This window comes from Hibiscus syriacus, unplaced genomic scaffold (assembly GCF_006381635.1).
Source record: "Hibiscus syriacus cultivar Baekdansim isolate YM2019G1 unplaced genomic scaffold, ASM638163v2 tig00112498_pilon, whole genome shotgun sequence".
NCBI classification, from domain to species: domain Eukaryota; kingdom Viridiplantae; phylum Streptophyta; class Magnoliopsida; order Malvales; family Malvaceae; genus Hibiscus; species Hibiscus syriacus.
The window spans coordinates 1,123,644-1,144,513 of record NW_024063347.1 but is presented as its reverse complement, the minus strand read 5'-3'; the positions used below and the strand labels follow the sequence as shown (position 1 = coordinate 1,144,513).

Here is a 20,870-nt window from a genome sequence, read left to right as displayed (position 1 = left end):
AAAAAAATACAGAAAGACCTTAATGAAAATACGGTTTATTTATTAGTTATTAACAATGTACACAGTACAGATGTAACTGTTCGAATCCAAAATAACAACATTTTGTTTTATTTCTGAGGTTGCTCAATGAATTCAAATACAATTTATATTAAATATGTTGGATTAATCACTACGAAAAAATTCTAGAACGTATGTTATACATTGAACTCCATCACTAATTTTATAGGGTAAAATTCATATATGGACATCAAAATATTTTAAATTGGTCTTTTTAAACACAAAACTTTCAAAAGTTACATAATAGGCATTAAATTACATATTTTGTTACAAAATGGACACAACACCATATTTATAATTAATTTTAATTTTACTGTTAATTTTGGTTAAAATTATTCCTATTAAGTTCGTTGATTTGAAAACAAAATAGATAAAAGTAAGCTAAATATTAATTTCTAGTTTCATATTTTAAATATTGAATTTATACAATTTAAATTGCTTGATATGTTATCAAAACTTAAGGATTGTTTCGATTATTTTTATTTAAGTTTAAATATACTTTTCTTATTAATGTGATACTATAATTTTCTGGATGTATTTTTTTTAATTTATGTTTAAACTTTTTAAACAATAGTTAAATGCTTGAATAGCATCACTTAATAAAAATAATTTCATTATTTGATAATTTAATTTTTGGATGTCGAAAATTATAATTTTATTAATAAAACAACAATTAAATAAATAATTAATTATAAAATAATTTAATGAATGAAAAAATTACAAAATTATGTATTTTTAATTTTAAAAATAAATCGTTTTCATATATTTTAAAGAAATTATGAATTTTCTAATTTCTTTTTAAAATTATTACTTAAAAATATCAAAAATAAAATTTTAGTTATAATTGAGGAGCCAAATAAGATTTTTCTCATTAATTTAATATGTTACCTCACCCCTTAACAACATTTAATGGTCGTTACCTATTTTTTAATAAAAATTAAAGTTTAATATTTATTTTGTAACTTTTAAAATTTTAATGACATATATAATCATTTTAAAAATATGTAATGATTATTCTTGAATTTTACTTCATTTTATATTAATATTGCACATCAATTTATTTCATTAGCGATGAATATCGTGTGATATCTTCTCTAAATTCATCCTTATCACTACATCTAATACATGAGAACTTGAAATCATAAAGTACATAAGAGGTTTGTTAATTATTCTCACAGATTTTGTAACTAACCGATCCTTACCTTAAAAAATATATATAATACTATCAATCATTAATACTTTATTTCGTAATTTTATCATCACACCGTAAATTCGGTTCACTATTATTCTTGATTGCAAAAGCAAATTATGTTAATTATCTTTCAAAATTTGCAGACCAATGCAATACGAGCCACATTTTGATTCTTTCAAAATTTAAGAAAAAAAATAAAAATGGAATTGAAAATAATTTATATGTATAGTTTTAATTATAAAAAATAATAAAATTGTAGGAGGAGAGAATCTGGCAAATGAAGGCCACTGATAGCAATTCCTATATTTAAAGCTGTTTATCAATGGATTGAACACATAATCCGGGCGAGCTATCCTCTCCTCCATTTCCGACTCAAATTACTTTCCTTATTCGCTAAGTATCGACATTTTTCTCCATTGTTCTTTGATCAACGAATCTTCTTCTACTTGGAATAACGGGGGAGATTCAGATTAGCAAGGCAAGAAAGAAAACATGATGCTGCAGAAAGTTGCCAGCAATGCATATTCCTGGTGGTGGTCTAGCCATATCAGAACAAAGCAATCCAAGTGGCTTGAACAGAATCTTCACGGTAATCTGAACTTTTCTTTTCATTTTATGATTGTATCAATTCATCTCCAAACGTGAATATGATGATATCACCCTCTATATATATGATAAAATTAGAGAACGAGTAAAAATGCTACCAGTTAATACCCAACAGATTATTGCTTTTTTTTTATTTGACTTGAAAATCACAGATGTGGAGGAGAAAGTCTCTGGCATGCTTGAAATCATTGATGATGATGGAGATTCCTTTGTACAAAAGGTAAATATGTATTATAGAAGGAGACCGGAGCTTTTAATCATTCTTGAAGACACTTATCGAGCTTATCGAGCATTAGCCGAGAGGTATGATCTCTTATCAAGGGATCTACAAAGTGCCAATCGCACCATTGCCACTGTGTTTCCCGATCAAGTTCCATATTCCATTCATGATGAAGATGACGAAAACAGTTGCTTCGCATCGAGTTCTTCGAGGCCGGATACACTGGAGCCATCAAAACCGGGATTGAGAGCTACGATTCCGAAGAAAGATTTTCGGAGCCAGTCGATGTTGGTGTTGAGAAAGGGACAGTTAAAGAAGGCTATTAGTCTGGCTCAAGCTGGTTTGTGTCCGAATTCGGGGTTGAGCAAAGAGGAGGCATTGGAAGAAATAAACAAACTTCAAAAGGAGATTTTAGAAATGCAAACTGAATGGGAGTTTGTGAAGAACTCATATGAGCAAGGGTATAAGAGATTATGTGACATCGAAAATGGCATAACCGAAAAGCAAAAGAGGATATACTGTTTGCAGGATGAGTATGATATCGGATCCGCTATCGATGATAACGAAGCTCGGCTTCTAATGGCAAATCGAGTTCTTAAATCTTGCCAAGAGTCGTTGGTTAAGTTGCAAGAAACACATGAGCAATCAACTGAAGAAGGAAGAGTTGAATCCAAAAGGATTAAGAAAGTAAATGATGCTTTTGAAGCTCTTAGGAGGAAGTTTAATTGCCCACCAATAAATCAGAAGGAGGAGCTAAAAACGGTGAGTTTGTCCACGGATGTCAATAAAATGGTCTACGAATTCGAGAGCTGTGAAAAGGGGAGACAGTATATGGAATCGTTGCAAAAGGAGATTGAAGAGAAGCTCGAATTAAGCTCGAGTGTCTCTCTTACAATGTCACAGCTTGCCGAAAAAATCGATGACCTCATACAAAGAGTTGTTAATCTCGAAAATGCGGTCTTTTCCGAGACTGCTTCAGTAAAGAGATTGAAATCAGATGCTGATGACCTTCAAAAATTCGTCAAGAGCCTCGAAGAAGATGAGTTAGCGCTGGTTGGAGACTCAGACAGCGCAGAACATAGGATTGGTGCCTTGGAGGGGGAATTAAGTAGAGTTAAAAATCTTTTAAGAACTATTATAGACCAAAATAACAGCCTCAAGGCTCATTTCACTGAAGCAAGCTGTAAAATCAATCATTTATCAGTGAATTTACATGCCGTGAAGATGGATGAGGAGGTCGACAATATGGATCTCTCCAAAGAAGGAAAAACCGAGGTGGATGCCAAACCTGATAGTAAAATTGAAGGACATTGTATTGAGTCAGTTCCTGGTAATAGTTCAGCCTTAAAAGACGCCGAGATCGACATGGAAGGGAAGGATGGAGATGACTCTGCTAAAGGAAGAAACGACGTCGATTTGGAATCAGTCAATAAGATTGATGCTGATTCGGAAAAGGGTACGGAACAGATGGATGAATACAAAGCCGAGAAGAAATTCTTGTCCGAAACAGCAAGCAGTACCATTGTTGATTCTGAATCAGGCAATAAGATCGATGCTGACTCGGGAAAGGATACAGAACAGATGGATGATTACAAAGCTGAGACGAAATCTTTGTCCGGAACAGCAAGCAGTACCATTGATACCGAGAATCTGGAATTAGAGACCGATGAAGAAGAGGAGCTGCAAAACTGGAGGAAGCTGTACAAGAGTGAATCGGATGAGAGGGAAAAGGTTTTACTAGATGAGTACTCTTCGGTTCATCGGAATTATAAGGATGTAAGAAAGAAGCTTAAAGAAGTAGATCAGAAAAACCGGGATGGTTACTGCGAATTGGCATCCGAGATCAGAGAACTGAAGAATGCTCTCGCTATCAGAGATGATGAGATTCAATTGTTACGCCAAAAGTCGAACTTTATCGATGAAAATAAGGACGGTAACTTAACAAAATATGAAGCATCCATTACCATGATTAGCCCGGAATCTACATTGTCAGATTTCATTCAGATATCACCAGTAGCAGCAGATGAAGGGAAAGGCGAATCCATTGAGAAAGGGACTGAAAAAACAAGAATAAGATCTTTAACTCGATCCCGTTCTTTCTTAACCCCAGAAGGTAAAATCCGATCGGATATCGATGAATTGCTCGAAGACAACCTAGCGTTTTGGTTGAGGTTCAGCACATCTTTTCATCAGATACAGAAATATCAAACTTCAGTGCAGGACTTGAAAAGTGAGTTATTAACATTGAGAGAAAGAAAGAAGCAAGAACATAATGGAAAAGAGGGACCTATGGGATCGGAAGCACGCCCCATTTATGCTCATTTACGAGAAATAAAAGCTGAACTGACGTTATGGTTGGAAAGCAATGCAGTGTTGAAAGACGAAGTGCAGGGTCGATATTCTTCCCTGTGCAACATCGAAGAAGAGGTATCAAGGATGAGCAATGCAATTGGCCATGAAGGTGAGCCTGAGCTCAACGGGTATCAGGCTGCAAAGTTTGAAGGAGAGATTCTAAGCATGAAACAGGAAAACATCAGGGTTTCGGACGAGTTGAAAGGAGGCTTCCACCGCATGCAACAACTCAAGGAGGAAATAGAGAGTATAATGGCCAACTTGGAGAATGAAATCGAAGCTGCCTCGGCATCAAGGCAACAACAACAATCTGGAACGGGATCACGGCATAGAATCCCTCTCCGTTCGTTCTTGTTCGGAACCAAGTTAAGGAAGCAAAAGGCCTCGTCGATGTTCATGTGCGGGCAGCCGCAATTTCAGAGACAACACAGTTACCTTGCAGATCCTACTGAGCCTTCGTAAGAGACTGTAATTTACTTGACACCATTTGGAAGGTTTCTAGTTTTTTTTACTTTAATTAAAACCCCTTTTCTGCATACTCATAATGGTTTTGGATTCTTAATTTTATTTTATAGTTGTAATGTAGAATTTAAGACATGATTATAGTCCATTGATTCTTTCATTCTCCATTGATATACTTAAGATTATAGTCCGATTTGTGTTTTTTTTAATTCATAATTTAAAAAAAATAAATGTTTAAGTATATGTTTAATCAATATAATGTATATTTTAAGTGATTATCAAATTTTTAAAATTTTAGAATGAAGTCCCTTTTATGACTTGTTTGTTTTTTTCAATACTTAAAATAGAAAAATATCCAAATTACAATAAAAGTTTACAACCATAATAGTAAATTAAAATACATAATAAGAACATTTTCTGATAATTATTAACACAATAAACTAGTTACTTAAGATCACACAATGATCATATAAGAAAAATGTTAACCACTTAATCAAATAAACTTGAATAAAAAGTATATACGAATATTTGATCGCATCGATAAACATATCACAAAAGAGGATCAAACTATTGAAAGACTACCGATAAATTATAATCGAGCAACGTAAGAAACCTATCCACAAACGCAAATCATGTATCCAAATCCAATCAAAGGGTTCAAAGCAAGGAAGATCAACATGATAACAAATGAGTGACATCTTGATCATTCATGGCGATATTAAATCCAAAGAAAAAATGAAGAAATTTTATTTTCTATTACATTTAATAAACTATCTAATAAATACATCAAATTTTAAAATATAAAACATCAAGGAATTTTATTAAACACCCAACTACTCATACAAAACAATCATCACCCTCTTTTAAGAGAGTCCAAATTCAATTTCAACCTTCTCAATCTTGACAAAATAATAATAAAGAATAATTAAGTGAAAATAACAAAATAATTTAAAAAAGCTACACCAACATTGTCGTTAGTTTTTTAATGATAGATAACCAAAATATAAAATATAATATATTATTAATTATGATTTAAAAAATAATTAAGTGATCATAATACAAATAAAATAATAAATGTGTGACTAAATAAATAATTTTTATTTTTAATTAAATGTGGACTTCGTAATTTTGAACTCTAGACAAATACTCTTCCTATCCAGGCCCAACTACAGGCTTACACATAAATCCATATACCTACATTCTTGATCACGTCATTGTATAACGTTCTCTTGGTCAAGGGAACAAGTATTTATCATTTACATAATATTAATATTAAAATAATATTTTGATAGTTTTTACAATAAAGTAAGTTGTCGGAGAGTATCATTAACGATGTTTTTATGCTCGACGAATACGGATGAGTATCATTAATGATGAATATCATTAAATTAATTTATAAAATATTAAATTATAAAATATTAAATGTATATAAATTAGTTGAAAATCTAAATGTAATTTAATTAAAATAAAATATTTATAAAACATTAGTGTTTAGGGTAAACTATACAATTGATCATCTAATTATTTATCTCTTTTACTTTAACCACCGATTTTTTAATTTTGTCAATCGGGTCACCTAACTATTTAAATATTGTCAATCAAGCCACATGTCTTTTAATATTAATGGAGGAAATGAAGTGACAGTTAATAAAATTTTTATAATTACACATTTTGTTCACATTACTTACACATTATATTAATTTGGTCCTAACTTTTATTTAATTCAAAAAAAATTAATCATCTATCCAATGGTGACATGTATCACTATGTGATTAGATTTTTTAATATTTTTAATAAAATTTTCATCCAATCAAATGATGCCACGTGCCATCAATTGAATGAATAAAAATAAATTAAATCAATAATCGTTGATGGTGGGGTTTGAACTTGAGACGCAAGTCAAAAAATTGAGTACCTTGACCATTAATCTAAACAACTATATTTGTCTAGTATACATAACATAATCTATATAATTTATAATCTAGTTAATGGTGATAAATGACCTTATAGAGACTCAAACATAAAATGATTGAATAGTATGAAAAATAAAATATATAAACAAATATTATAATTGATTAATAAATGAATAGTTTTATTTATATTTTAAATCACATTAAATACAAAAAATACAATAAAAAGTGAATTTAATATGTTATAATTGAAATGTATCGTTTTACACATTTTAAATTAATAATTTGTCTTCATTATTCTAATTTTATTGAACTGAAATGTATCATATCTTATATTTTAAATATTATAACGTCGATCGGATTCTAATCTTATTAACAACTTTATATTAAAATAGACTAATTCAATAAAATCAAGTTTACCCTAAAATTTTCTCCAAATATATAATGAACAAATAATAAAATATAAATTTCTTACTCTAACCGGGATATAAACAAGTCAATGCATAAGTTAAAATGCTTACTAAGATAAGCCTTAAACTATCAGAAAAATTCTAAGTTAACGAAGCTCTTCGTTATATTTCAACTATAATATTAAAACTATTTTTATTTTTTCATTAAAATGATTTAATAAAATACATTCACATATTAATCAATTATAATATTTGTATGTGTGTGTATATATATATATATATATATATATATCATATTATCGTATTATTCAATTATTCCATGTTGAAGTTCTTATTAGGTCATTTCCCATTTTTTATTACCATTAACTATATATATTATGTCGTGATAGGTCTGTCATTTGAATGTTGTAGCCCAATGGTTGGGGTGTTTACTTCCTCTCCTCACCTCTTGGGTTCAACCCCACCATAAACAATTATTGATTTAATTTATTTTATATCAATTCAATTGATGACATGTTACACTATTTGATTGGATGGAAAATTTATTAAATTAAATAAAAATATTAAAAAAATCAATTACACAGTGACACATGTCACCATCTGATTGAGGATTAAATTTATTGAATAAATTAAAAGTTAGAACCAAATTAATAGAATGTGTAAGTAATGTGGACTAAATGTGTAATTATACAAATTTTATTAACTACCACATCATCTCATCCGTTAATATTTAACGACATGTGGCTTTATTGATAAGATTTAAATAATTAGGTGACCTCATTGACAAAATTAAAAAATTGATTGTTAAAGTAAAAGGGATAAATAGTTAGGTGATCAATTATATAAATTACCTAAAAACTAATGTTTTATAAGAATTGTATTTTAGTTAAATTACATTTAAAATTTTAACTAATTTATAATTATACGTTTAATACTTTATAATTTAATATTTTATAAATTAATTTAATAGTACTCATCATTAACGTTGCACATCCACGCTCGACGAGCATCGAAGAATTTTTTCAAAAGAAAACCTATTTACCAAGGAAAGAGAAAGAAAGGCTAAAATCCAATTAAAAAAATTAAGGTAAATTATACTAGTGACCACCCAATTATTACCTCTTTTTACTTTGACCAATATATTTGAATTTTTGTCAAGTCACTTAACTATTTAAATGTTCAATAAAACCATTCGCTGTTAGCGGTTAATGGAATTGCTGATGTAGCAATTAATAAAAATAATATAATTACGTATTTAGTCATCAATATTTATATAATTTATCAATTTAGTTATAATTTAATAAAGTTAATCTCTCAATCAAATGGTAACGATCACTACTTAATTAAGTTATATTTAATTTTAATTTAATATATTTTAAGTCCAATCAAATGGTAACACGTGTCCCCATCGATTTGTGTTAAAATGATATCAAATAATTAAATGCGCAGCTGCTGGGGATAGAACTCACGCGCAGTGGAAGGGATGCGTACGGATTTACCATCAAGTCAAACATTACAAGTAAAGTTTTTCAGCATAATTTATATATTATAGGAAAAAGGTAATTTAATGCGATTGAGAGGACTCCAACCTGGGTCATTGTCTGTTTGAGTTGGGAAGCACACAATAGTCTATATATTTTATACTTTAATTTATACCAGAAAATAAAAAAAGAAAAATAGTTATCGAAAGATTCGAACCTAGGCTAAATATAAAACTTAACAGCACAAAATTACTCAAGCAAATTTTACATTTAGTTAATTTTTGGATAGAATATATATATTAAACACTAATTTATAAAAGATTAAAAAGAAAAATTAATTTAAGTTATATATATAGTCTAAAAATTGATACTTTTTAATTTAATTAATAATTTTACTTTTATTAAAAATAAAATAAATTGATTATTTATATTTCAATTAAATTTTTATTGGATTACATAGTTAAAATGTGTAATTAGAAGTCGAATTTAATCATGTGTAAATCTTAAATATAGTTTTTCTTTAATTTTGTATAAACTAATGTTTAACATTTATAATTTAATGATTATATATATAGTCTAAAATTTATAATCATTTTAATTTAATTAATAATTTTATTTTTTATTGAAAAATAAAATATGTGAATCATTTATATTTTAATTATTTTTATTAAATTGCATAATTAAAATGTGTAATTAAGAATCGATTTTAATCACCTGCAAAACTTAAATTTAATTTTTATTTTAATCTTGTATAAATTAATGTTTAAAAATACACAAAATCTATCTAAATATCAATCAAATATAAAATTTATTTGAGTGATTTTTGATGTTAAGTTTTATATTTGGCTTAGGTTTGAATCTTACCATAGCCATTTTCCTTTCATTTTTTTTCTGGTATTAATTAAAGTATAAAATATACATACTATTGTGTATTTCCTAACTCAAGTGGTGAGCTAGGTGGAGTCCTCTCAAGTGCATTAAAATACCTTTCCTTTAAAATTTGTTTGCCATCCATCATTTCATCCAACCATGTCACCTTCTGTTGGAAGAAAAATATAATAAAATTAAGTATATTAAACTATAAAAAATAACCTTTAATCAAACAATGACACATGTCACTATTTAATTAGATGATTGAATTTATTAATTAAATTAAAATTAAGACTAAATTGATAGAATATATAAGTATTGAGGATCAAATGTGTAATTATATCAATTTTATTAACTGTTACATCAGCAGTTTCATTAACTGTTAACAGCAAGTGGCTCGATTGAATACATTTAAATAATTAGGTGTTCTTATTGATGACAAAATAAAAATGATAGTCAAAGTGAAAAGAGGCAATAGTTGGTTGGTCACTGGTATAGTTTACCCAAAAATATAACCACTCCCGTTGATTTAATTAAACTTAATTAGGGTTTTTCGTTTTCACTTTCCTTTCCCACCATTTGTTCCCTGTAATGCTTCAACATCCCAATTTCATCAATGTACGGACAGTCCCAGCCCATTAATGTCTCGGCTCCGATCTCCGACTCCGGCACCGACGTCTGCGACGATGTTTCAGCGTCGGCGTCCGGTGATAATCACCGAAACATTAGTTACGACACTCACCCTCTTGACAACGGCATCGGAGTTGAAGGCGTCACCACCGATCCCCTGTATGCAACAGCCGCAGCTGCTTCAGCCTCTGACTTGGCTATCGTTCAGCGAGCCGACGATGCAAGCCAGCTCACTCTCTCGTTTCGCGGTCAGGTCTATGTATTCGATGCAATTACTCTGGATAAGGTATCGTCTTCCCCTTCAGTTTTTCCCCCCTCTCCCGTTAAGCCAAATTAGGGTTTGCTGAAACGCTTGATTTTTGAAGAACCAAAAGACGACTTAAATTGGAAAGAAATATGACTTCATTTCGCTTAATTTAAGTTGTTAAAGCAACATTGAACATCATACTTCTCATCATTCCTGTTTCTATATTTCCCCCCATGAAATGCACGTTGTAAAGATTTCATTTCGAATCGAATTTCTGCAGTTCCACGCGGTGTTATTACTGCTAGGGGGATGTGAACTGACTTCAGGTCCCCATGGTGTTGAAATGTCATCTCAGAACCTAAGGGTAATTCTCTTAAATTTGTTGAATATAGAAATTGTTTTACATTCTTTGGTTTTTACCCTGTTTTCATTATTAGGGTGGTTTGGACTTTCCGAGATCTAATCAACCACACAGGGCAGCTTCGTTAGATAGGTTTCGTCAGAAGAGGAAAGAGCGATGCTTTGATAAGAAAGTCAGATATGGTGTTCGCCAAGAAGTTGCTCTTAGGTGTGCATTTTTCCTTCCCTGACATGCAGTTAGTTTAGCTGTCTGTGCTTGCAAAAGTTTCCATCAAATTTTGAACTAGAAAGATCCTTTTAGAAATCTTACAATTGATGTTAACAACTTACCCTGGGAATTAATATAGTGAGTATGGCCCTTTTGGGGTTTGAGGAATTACTGAGCATTAACACTTTGAGGAGAGTATGGTTTATATTGTGAAAGTTATGCTGCTGATTGTACTGATAGCTGAAGTAAATGATTTTTATTCACACTTTATTTGCATTATTTTCTTATGGCCCTTTCATTGCTCCTTTTCATGGTTTGTTATGAGAGTTATGTTAATTCTCATGTGCCACTTATCCTTTTCATGTGCTAATTTTCATGGGAGTTTATGTTTTAAATGTTATTTTTATATGTCGCGACACACCTACGAAAATAAACACATATGCTGCACCTTACTTCATTCAAGCAAGCACATTCTTTTTGCATTTTGTGCCTCAAGAATATAAGGGTTCTAGCGCCTTGCACCGTTCATAACTTTGCATTTAATATTACCAAAGTTCAATGGTCAACTCATCAATGGCTTATTTATCCAAAAATATTGTTGATTTAGGGGGTTTTGTTATTGTTAGTAACCGGAAGCGTAAGGTTTAAGCTGTTACAGTCGGGCAAGTTAGGTGCTTTTATACAGAAGAAATGGATGAAGTCGAATAAGGGTCTCTCAAGAGGCAAAAGAAATTAAGAAATTCAAAAAATAGTGAAGAATACTATTTTTCTTCAAAGTTTAATTCACTGCTCTAGGTGCAAATGCAACAATTGGATTACATGGACAAATGAGAATGGATTATACATGTAATAATGATTAAGTAACTGCATAATTTAGAAATATGTATATAGTTGAGTCCATGTAAATTGAATCTTAATATCTGTGGTGGTTTATTTTAACTGAAAAGGAATCTAGAAAAACTCATTAGGGACTGTCCTTCCTCATTGCTAACTTTATATCTGTTCCCATAGTTGCCTAATTTATGTTTTGATTTCTGTGAGTGCTTCAGGATGCAGCGTGATAAGGGTCAATTTACATCTTCCAAGAAGTCTGATGGAACTAAGAGCTCGGGTACTCAGGACAATGATAAAACTATCAGATACTTCGTGAGTTTTATACTGTCTTCAGAGTGTTATTGTTTATATTTTCTTTCTCTGAACTACACTATATTTCTCTCTCTTTTGTAAGGCATTCCATTTACTGACGTCAGTTTCAAAATTTCCTGGTGAATTCTCAATATAAGTTATAATAATTGGAGTTATAATATAATGTCATTTTCTACTTTTCCAGGTGTACTCATTGTGGCATCAGTTCAAATTCCACCCCGATGATGCGACGTGGACCATCTGGTCCAAGGTCTTTGTGCAATGCTTGTGGACTTTTTTGGGCAAATAAGGTTGGCGTCTCTTGTGTTTGATAGTTCACAGTTCTGGGGTAGGGGTAAATTGTTTTTCTGGTTCACAAATGTGGATTGAGAAGGTTTTCCAATGTGCTGTCCAGGAAGTGGCCCATCCACTCTCTCTCAACCCCCTTGTTACATTTAAGTTTTATCCCGTTTCTTTTGGGCATTTACTTTTACATTTGCTTTTAATTTTGCGTGTGTACCAATGCTTTCCCTCTGCAAAGCATGCCTTGTGTTTTGAGTTTCTAACAAAGGAACTTATGCAGGGTACTTTGAGGGATATTCCCAAGAAAACTAGGAATCATTCCTTGACTCTAGTCGAGCACGTAAGTTTCTTAACACATACGCTTATTATATTAGACTTCTCGACCGCCTGTTCTAGTTTACCTCTTTATTTCATTAACATAATCTATGATTTGCATTTTCTTATGACATAGAGAGATAGTGAAGCAAATGACTCAGATCCTGGAACTGCTATTCCTACTGCACAAAGCAATGTAGTTTCTTTCTCAAATGGTGATGGATCTGCACTAATTGCTGAGCACTAATTGTCTGTGCTAATATGGCCATTGTTTCAGGTAGATCTTGATTAGTAGGTTCCTTCAAACTTGTGCTATATGTACAGATATCATAGCTACCTTCATCTGTATACAAGGTTTTCTCCTCCTATTCCTCCGTTTAGGGAACTTTTGCATGAGATTACCTCTTTTAGAGGGAAAAAACCCATTCCGGATGTATTACCTAAAGCTTCATCTATCTTAGCTTTTATAATCTTATAGGCCTTATGCACCGGTATCTTATCCCTCACAAAAAATCATCTTAGATGAACTATCTAAGCCTCCTTTATGTACTAATCAAATGCATATTAGTTGATGTAAAAGATGACTAATCTTTTTCTGTAAAGATTAATTGGACTTCATATTTCATTCCCTTTCTTTGTCAAATCCTTGTTCTAATCTATCAGTTTCCAAGTGGTAGGTGGATCCGTGTAAGTTAAATGCGTGGAATGTGAGTTTTAATCCAGTTGGTTCATATAACTATCGTTAACAGGTAGCTCTCTGTTCTTGGTTGTGCAGATAAATTAAAACTTAGTATTATCTAATATTTTTGTATCAGTTTCACACTTGGGGCCTCTTGTTGTATTGCATTATTGTGATTATAGTTATTTAGTTGCTACTTCTAAAGTAAAACACCTACCGTTATTATAGATAGACAAAATTAAATGTTCTGCTGTCATTTTAATCCAGCCCTTGGAATTCTTAACTAGTTGTTCACCAAAATTGCTCACCACTTTAGGGTTCCATTTGCCTAAGTTTTCCCAAGCTTCAACAATATAGAGGATTATAAGTTGCACTGCATTTTCCCCAAACAAGTTACATTGTCAGTTTATCAGTGTGTATGAATATTTTGTTTGTGTGTGTGTATATATATATATATTGTATTTTTCTCTAATATTTGAATCAGAATTCGTATCTTTAGTCATAAATTTTGAATTCATTTATCAGTTGCATACATGTGAGAATTATCAATCATTCAAATTTAAATTAAATAACATTTTCAAGTAAGTCGATTAACATTTACAGGAATAAGTGAATAACTCAAATCATTTGAAATAAAACTTAAAACAAAGTGAAATGTTTGAATACACTATCCTAAAAAGTAAATTGGATTTAGATAGTGTCTAAACTTGAATTCATCTTTTTTTTATAGAGGCTAAATGGGTATTTGAACTTGAATTCATCTTTTTATATATAGGCCAAAGGGTACTTTACCTTTGAGATCAAGCTACATAATCAATTTATTCACTGTGTGAAAAATACATTTAATTTGGTCCTTGAACTTGTGAATTGCATTATATTATTCTTTTAACTAACGTTGATTGTTCCTGTATTGATACGGTGGTTCAGTATATTGATGTTGTAGTCAATGGTGTTAACACGATAATCCATGATCTTGATGTGTCTGTTCACATGTGAATTATGTAGAGGGATAACATTTGGTCTTTTAAGAAGTTTGAGGGTAACATAGATTTTTTAAGAAGTTTGAGGGTAATATTGATTTTTTAAGAAGTTTAAGAGTAACATTTGTCCTCGAACTTCATAAACTCAAGTATTATCCATATGCTATATCATCATTCACATTTCGTCTGCGACATTAACACTATTTACTCAAATATTAAGGGTATAGTAACAATTTATCCTTGGTGTTAAATAGATGTAATCTGCAAGTTAGAGGGTCAAATTGGGCGTTTTAGTGTGAAAGACTAAATTAAATATTTGGTTATAATGTAAAATTCTTAGTTTTATATATTATTAGAATCGTTGGATGAGGGTTTGTTAATGATTTTTCATTTTCTATTATTAATTTTAACTGTCTATTTTTTATTTATTTAAAGATCTTAAAATAATGTAAAATTAAAAAAATCTTACACGGGGTGAAAAATTCTTATTTCTATATGTATATTTAAGTATAAAATTCGGAAAGTGAACATTTACAATAGTCACTATTTTTTTAAGGAGTCTACACTTTTATCTCGTTAAAAAATATTTTTATTTTAATCATTAAAAATAAATATTGAACGTGAATGTTGAAAATCAAACTTGAGACCTTGAATAAAAGATCTCAATGCATATTCTCTATAACAATTTGAGTCTGGACGGTCAATAATAATTTTTTTATGTTAAAATGCGTTGAAATTAATTATATTTATTTTATAAAAATATATTTATTACGTTAGTTAATATATATTTATCACGATATTTACGTTTCTCGTCTATTTTATATGATTAATATAATAGTAATTTAAAATTTTAACGTTTATACATTGTTAATTTGATTTTAATTCAAAAATAATAATAACATCACATAATTTGTACATTCAATAATATTAGAGATTAAATTTATTAAGGATTCAAATCACATGATGTGTGAATGTGTATAAAAAAATATCATCTAAATTTGCCTTATGGGTAACTTTTACTCCCGTAGTTGACTCAATTTATCATTTTCACTTATATTGTATTTTAGCATCAATTTAGCTCTTAAAGTTGTTTAATTGCATCATTCTATACTCTACTCATAACTTAAAACCTTAAATTGCTAACCCTAAACTATAACCCCTAAACCCTAACCTTAATCTCTAACTTAAACTCTAAATTTAAGGTTTTTAGTGAAGGGTAGGGTATATAATAATGCAATTTAGCAATTTTGAGGGTTAAATTGATGTAAAAATATGGTAGGGGCGAAAATGATAAATTGTATCTACTACAGGAGTAAAAGTTACCCTTTTACTTTGAATTTTATAAACGAATTAAAAGGAATAAAACAAAAGTTTGAGTTTATTAATATTAAAATTGATTTTTAGTAAAAAAGGATAAAATAATTCATATGAATAATACAAAAGAAAAAAAACTATGAATTACTTTATAAGATTATTTTAAAAATAATTGAATATTTAGAAGGGAAATTATATTTTAATTGAATATATTAAAAGGTTATATAAAAGAATTTCTCTCTATATCTATGAAAAACATAATTAATTATTTTAAAAGTGTATTTTGATAATCACCTTTAAGAGCTAATAAATTAATGTTTAGACTTGTGCTGCTTCTTCTGGTACTGGACGGGGCAGTGAAGATAAATGTAGATGGTGCTTTCACTCAGAGTAATCACTCTGGTTTGGTGGTGGCTGCAGCTTCTGTCCCACTCTCTCCAATGTGTGGTTGAAGGTACATACCAGTGTATTCTTCGAGAGTGATGCATGTAATCTCGTTGCTCAGTTATTAGGATCTTTCTGTCGTTCGATTTCATCTTCATCAACTGCTGCTTGCTCATCCCCCTCTTGTTTTGCTCATTCGGCTAATATGGCTGTTTCATCCTTATCTACTAATTGTAGACACTTATTTTCGTCCGGTCTACAAAAAATATTATATTATTATATTATATTATTTATATTATTATTATTATTAATTTTTATTATTATTAATTTTGCAGGATTTTTGCCCAACTCCCACCATTCCACAAAATATTATTAACTATCCACTCTATTCCATCATGCCAGCCACTACCCACTAACTAAGAAATCCCATTTCTTTTTGCTTAAAAGGGGGAACTGCACAAACGTAAAGGGGGATGGTTCCTAGTTTGTAGGAATTTGACTTGCAGTTGGGGACCACGATCCCCAGGATTTTTCTACTCTCTACCATTTTTATTTGCTCTCATTCTCTTCCCAAGTGGGGACACTCACTCTTCTTGCTATACATTGATGGAATTTGCTTGGGTGAAAGGGGGAGATGGATCATCACGAAGATGAATCTCAGGCTGGAGGTGAACACCATGGAAAACAAGACGATGAGGAAATCGTTGCTCGTCTTGAGGAAGTTAAGAAATCTATTGAGGGCAAAATGGCTCTTCACCAAACCAATTTGAATCCTGAAAGGCCTGACTTTGGATTCCTCAGGACTTTGGATTCTAGTATTAAACGCAACACAGTTGTGATAAAAAATTAAAGCTGATAAGTGAAGAGCAGAAGGAAGGATTGATAGAGGAGCTACGGAGTGTCAATTTAAGTAAATTTGTTAGTGAAGCTGTCTCTGCTATTTGTGATGCCAAGCTTAAGAGTTCGGATATACAAGCCGCAGTTTAGATCTGCTCTCTGCTTCATCAAAGGAACTTGAAGGCCATGAAGAAAGTTGTTATCATGGAGGCTATTGAAGAACTGGGGCCCGAGGGGATTTAATGGTGAATTTTCTCCATCACTTATATTTATGCGTTTTATATTGTTATCTTTCAAGTTTAGGAAAAGCTATAACATGTTTTCTGACATTAGTTCTAAAAAACCCTTTAAATATGTTTGCACATGGACATGTTTTAATAGTCAGACTCATTTATTTCATGTAACCCACGTGTATTTGAGATTATTATTATTGTATTAATGTTTTTTTCTTTGTTCATATTTATTTTATTTTATAATCTAACAATATTTTGACTTTAGGGATACTTTTCAACCAATTAAAGGTAAATAATTTAAATCGAATAATTTTAATTTTAATTTTAATTTTTAATTTTCGCAATTAAAGACAACCGAAAAATTAATTGGTACCGAAAGGGCAGTTCAAGGTGCTAATCCTTCCTTGACCGTAACCGACTCCCGAACCCGACACGTTTCTGGTACAACGCAGATCAGGTAAGAAATAAGGTATCCGGTCAACCTATTTATTTATTTTTAAAATAAATGATCGGTGACGACTCCCAATCCACATTTTTCAAGTCGAAGCCCAATTCCGGGTCCACCCGAAAGACGGTTGCGACAGCTTGGCGACTCCACTGGGGACAGGTAAGAGAGTCACGCCGAAATTAATTTTGGTTGTCTTTTATGCGAAAATGTTAAATTTTAATTTTTATTTATTTATTCGATTCCAATTATTTATCTTTGATTATTTTTTTTTTCAAATAAATAGTTGTACTAATATTTTTTAATGATTTCAGATTTTTCAAAGTTTTCATCTCAGGCTCTATACCCGAGCTCCAAACCCTATTTAAGTGGAGGTGAAAGCGACGCCTTCGTGTGAATTTATTCACCGTGCGGGCCTAGGAAATAGCCTTCGGAATTCATATACCTTATGTCTTCGTGTGGATTTATTCACCGTGCGGGCATAAGGGAATGTGTCCTCTCGAGTTTAACTTAGTTCACACAAGCCTGTGATGGGCTTAGGACTAAGGGTCTGGTAAGCACAAGGGGGCATCGGTAAGGAGAACTCGAGTACCTTTTTTAGAACCTAAACCGGGAAAGTACAGGGAATAAGAGCCCACCCCAAAACCTCATTCCAAACCCTATGACATTTTGTTTCCTGCTTTATTTTCTGTTCAAAGCATGCGAACTAGATAAATATGCGGTTAGAATTTGTTTGAAGTTAGCATACGGGATAGAAATCATGTCCGGGTAGGAATATTAAGCATGTTCGGGTAGATATCATGTGGGGTAGGATCTTTCATTTTATTATTGATTTGATTTACCTCACTAACTCTTTTTTTTTGTTCTCTTTCATTTTGTTCTCATCATTTGCATCATTTAAAAGAGGTGTTGATCCACCAAAAATGTGTTTGTTAAACATGAATAGTCTGCATTAATGGACAAAGGGGTTGTAATACAAGAGATGAAAATGCAAAGGACAATCTACAAGGCGACTATGTGGTCCCCATAATTGAAGAGTATATCACTCTGGTGCATTATAAAAGACTCAGGATGAACTGGGTATACACCAAGTAATGAAAGTCTATCTTTGAAGAATTGACTGCCAAATGTTGCAGAGCAAAACGAGAAAAAGGTTACAGACCCGGACGCTCCTTTCGAAAACTGCGAGATCAAGATGGCAAAACCCTAGCTAAGCTGGAGATCATTATTGATAAATTCTAGAAACAAGTCGATAAACTTTGGGTGGAGGGCTCCGATGGCACTTTCGTTTGGAACAAGCTCGACATAGAGTGAAAGTCGGCGATGCAGTCCTTCGAGACCTTTTGGGGGCAAGCAACTCGCTATTTGCACATTTTATCCAAAGGAGCTGGAACGGTTTGACAGGGTATTCAACCGGTGACAGATGAAGGCAGAAGAGTAGTCAACCTATCAGAAGCTGTTCGGGGTCTATGCCTTCAAAATATTTTTGTCTCTTAAGACGTAACACTTTTGCCCCAATAAGGATTATTTATAATAACAGGTACATTTTTTGGATTAATGCCTCGAACATTTCATGCATCATGCATTCAGACATATTGTGCATTTTGTTATTTTTCTTTACATTCGCATTATTTTCTTTTTTTTACATTCACATGTCTCATCAAAAATAAGAACATTTGATCCTATGACATATAACGAGCTTTACCAACAGTTGTTTGATGCACACGTGGTGTCACCATATCCAAAGAAATCCATGAAACCCCGTACCCTAGGTAGTATGATGAGAACTCTCATTGCGAAAATCATAGCGGAGTCCCAGGGCGCACTGTCGAGAATTACTCCACAATCAAGAGAATCATACATAAAATACGTAACAAGAATCGGATCGACTTCAACAACTTGGGGGCATCCAAGTGAGAAAGACCATTTCATCATTTGAGACATTTTGTTTGAATTGTTTTTTTTCCATTTTTTTCTCAAGTTTTTGTAAGGACTTTTAAATAAATTTATGTTACTTTAAAGATGTTAAACAATGAATCACATTTGCAAACTTGCAATTCTTTGAATATCATCTGAATTAAGAAACTCTGAAATGGTTCAAAGTTACATATCTTTGACGAAGTAACATGATTTAAAACAAGGAATTTGACTTTGCCCAGAATATACACTCAAACACCGTACCCTGCTCTTGTAATTAACCAATATAACATTTTCCTTTCATAAGGTACGGACAACATGGAGCATCCTTTTGCATATGACATTATTATACTTTTTTTTTAAGACGTCCAGTGATGATAATGATCTTCACAGATGGAATAGTCGAGTAAGTGAATCTAGTTTAAGTCAGTTGCTTGAAAATTGAACTCTAAAGATGAAATTTTTTTACTTTCAACAAACACCTAGACTATAACAGATTCTTCTTGACAATCTTAAGAAATTAAATCCGTAAAACTGAGCTATTCCACTAAGGCAATTGGTTACAGAGGAAACTCGAAAGCCCTGGCTTTATGAATAGATTGTATTCAAACCATGACATTGCTCGGACACTTGGCAATTCGGTGTTTGCTCCACTGCTTTTGTCAGGCCGAAGACTTTGTGATGAGATGAACCCTTCAGTTAAACCTGATAAAAGTGATTATAATGTTAAGCTGTCCCTCTAAAGTAATTGGTTAAACGCCCCGACTTTATGGATTCAGCTAGCCAGACAATGGAAAATTAAATCAAATTTATCTGAGCAAGAAATTTTCGATAATGTTGGACTAAGGGAGTTAAGGAACACCTGTTATAGTCGACTACACACGAGCACTCAAGAATTTCATTTTTAGACCGATATTTTTCGCACTGCCTTTGTTGGAGGAGCCTACAAAGCTTGAACAAATGGAAGATTTCAGAGGACCGAAATAAAATGTCTAGTAATTGGTCATTCTAGTTGCGTCATTATGTCCGCACCCAAATGAAATGCCAAAGCATATTTCGATATTTAAAAAAATGACATTTTGGGTTACCAAAACCTTAGAAAGGAGGCTAACCTAAAGCCAACTCATCCATTTGAACATTTGTCAAAGATTTGTAACTCTGAAAGCATTAAAAGAGCTCTTGATTCCTTTGATATTTTTTGAACTCACATTTACAATTTGATTCAATTGCGAACAATATTTTACAACATTTTTATCATGTCTCTCTCCTAAAACAAGAAAAAGGAGAAAAACATTTTCAAGCAGAACAATCTCAGATATGAAAGGTCTGTAAA

At 31.6% G+C, this 20,870-nt stretch overlaps 2 protein-coding genes and 1 long non-coding RNA gene across 3 annotated transcripts; all 3 read left to right on the top strand.

Annotated features, from left to right (window-relative positions):
* Nucleotides 1-1,690: 1,690 nt before the first annotated feature.
* On the top strand, nt 1,691-4,889 carry LOC120180522 (protein NETWORKED 2A-like). The gene is made up of 3 exons (XM_039185836.1): nt 1,691-1,838; nt 2,008-3,591; nt 3,700-4,889. The coding sequence occupies exons 1-3, from the start codon at nt 1,742-1,744 to the stop codon at nt 4,887-4,889; spliced, it is 2,871 nt and encodes a 956-aa protein (XP_039041767.1). The 5' UTR covers nt 1,691-1,741.
* Nucleotides 4,890-10,120: 5,231 nt separating this feature from the next.
* LOC120180551 (GATA transcription factor 25-like) lies at nt 10,121-13,373 on the top strand. The gene is given in 8 exon segments (XM_039185863.1): nt 10,121-10,476; nt 10,718-10,801; nt 10,875-11,005; nt 12,055-12,135; nt 12,137-12,151; nt 12,336-12,441; nt 12,714-12,773; nt 12,885-13,373. Coding segments are annotated over 8 exon segments (888 nt in total). The 5' UTR covers nt 10,121-10,176; the 3' UTR covers nt 12,996-13,373.
* A 220-nt stretch (nt 13,374-13,593) lies between these two features.
* Nucleotides 13,594-17,110, top strand: LOC120180591. The gene is made up of 3 exons (XR_005521696.1): nt 13,594-13,608; nt 14,764-14,767; nt 16,734-17,110. It is a non-coding gene; the product is annotated as an uncharacterized LOC120180591 (long non-coding RNA).
* The last annotated feature ends 3,760 nt before the right edge of the window (nt 17,111-20,870 follow it).

What these genes read in the sequence shown, in the direction of transcription:
- LOC120180522 (XM_039185836.1), top strand. Translation starts at nt 1,742, where the DNA reads ATGATGCTGCAGAAAGTTGCCAGCAATGCATATTCCTGGTGGTGGTCT. An exon ending in GCTTGAACAGAATCTTCACG is followed by an intron (nt 1,839 to 2,007) that starts GTAATCTGAACT and finishes TGAAAATCACAG; the next exon opens with ATGTGGAGGAGAAAGTCTCT. An exon ending in CTTGTCCGAAACAGCAAGCA is followed by an intron (nt 3,592 to 3,699) that starts GTACCATTGTTG and finishes TGTCCGGAACAG; the next exon opens with CAAGCAGTACCATTGATACC.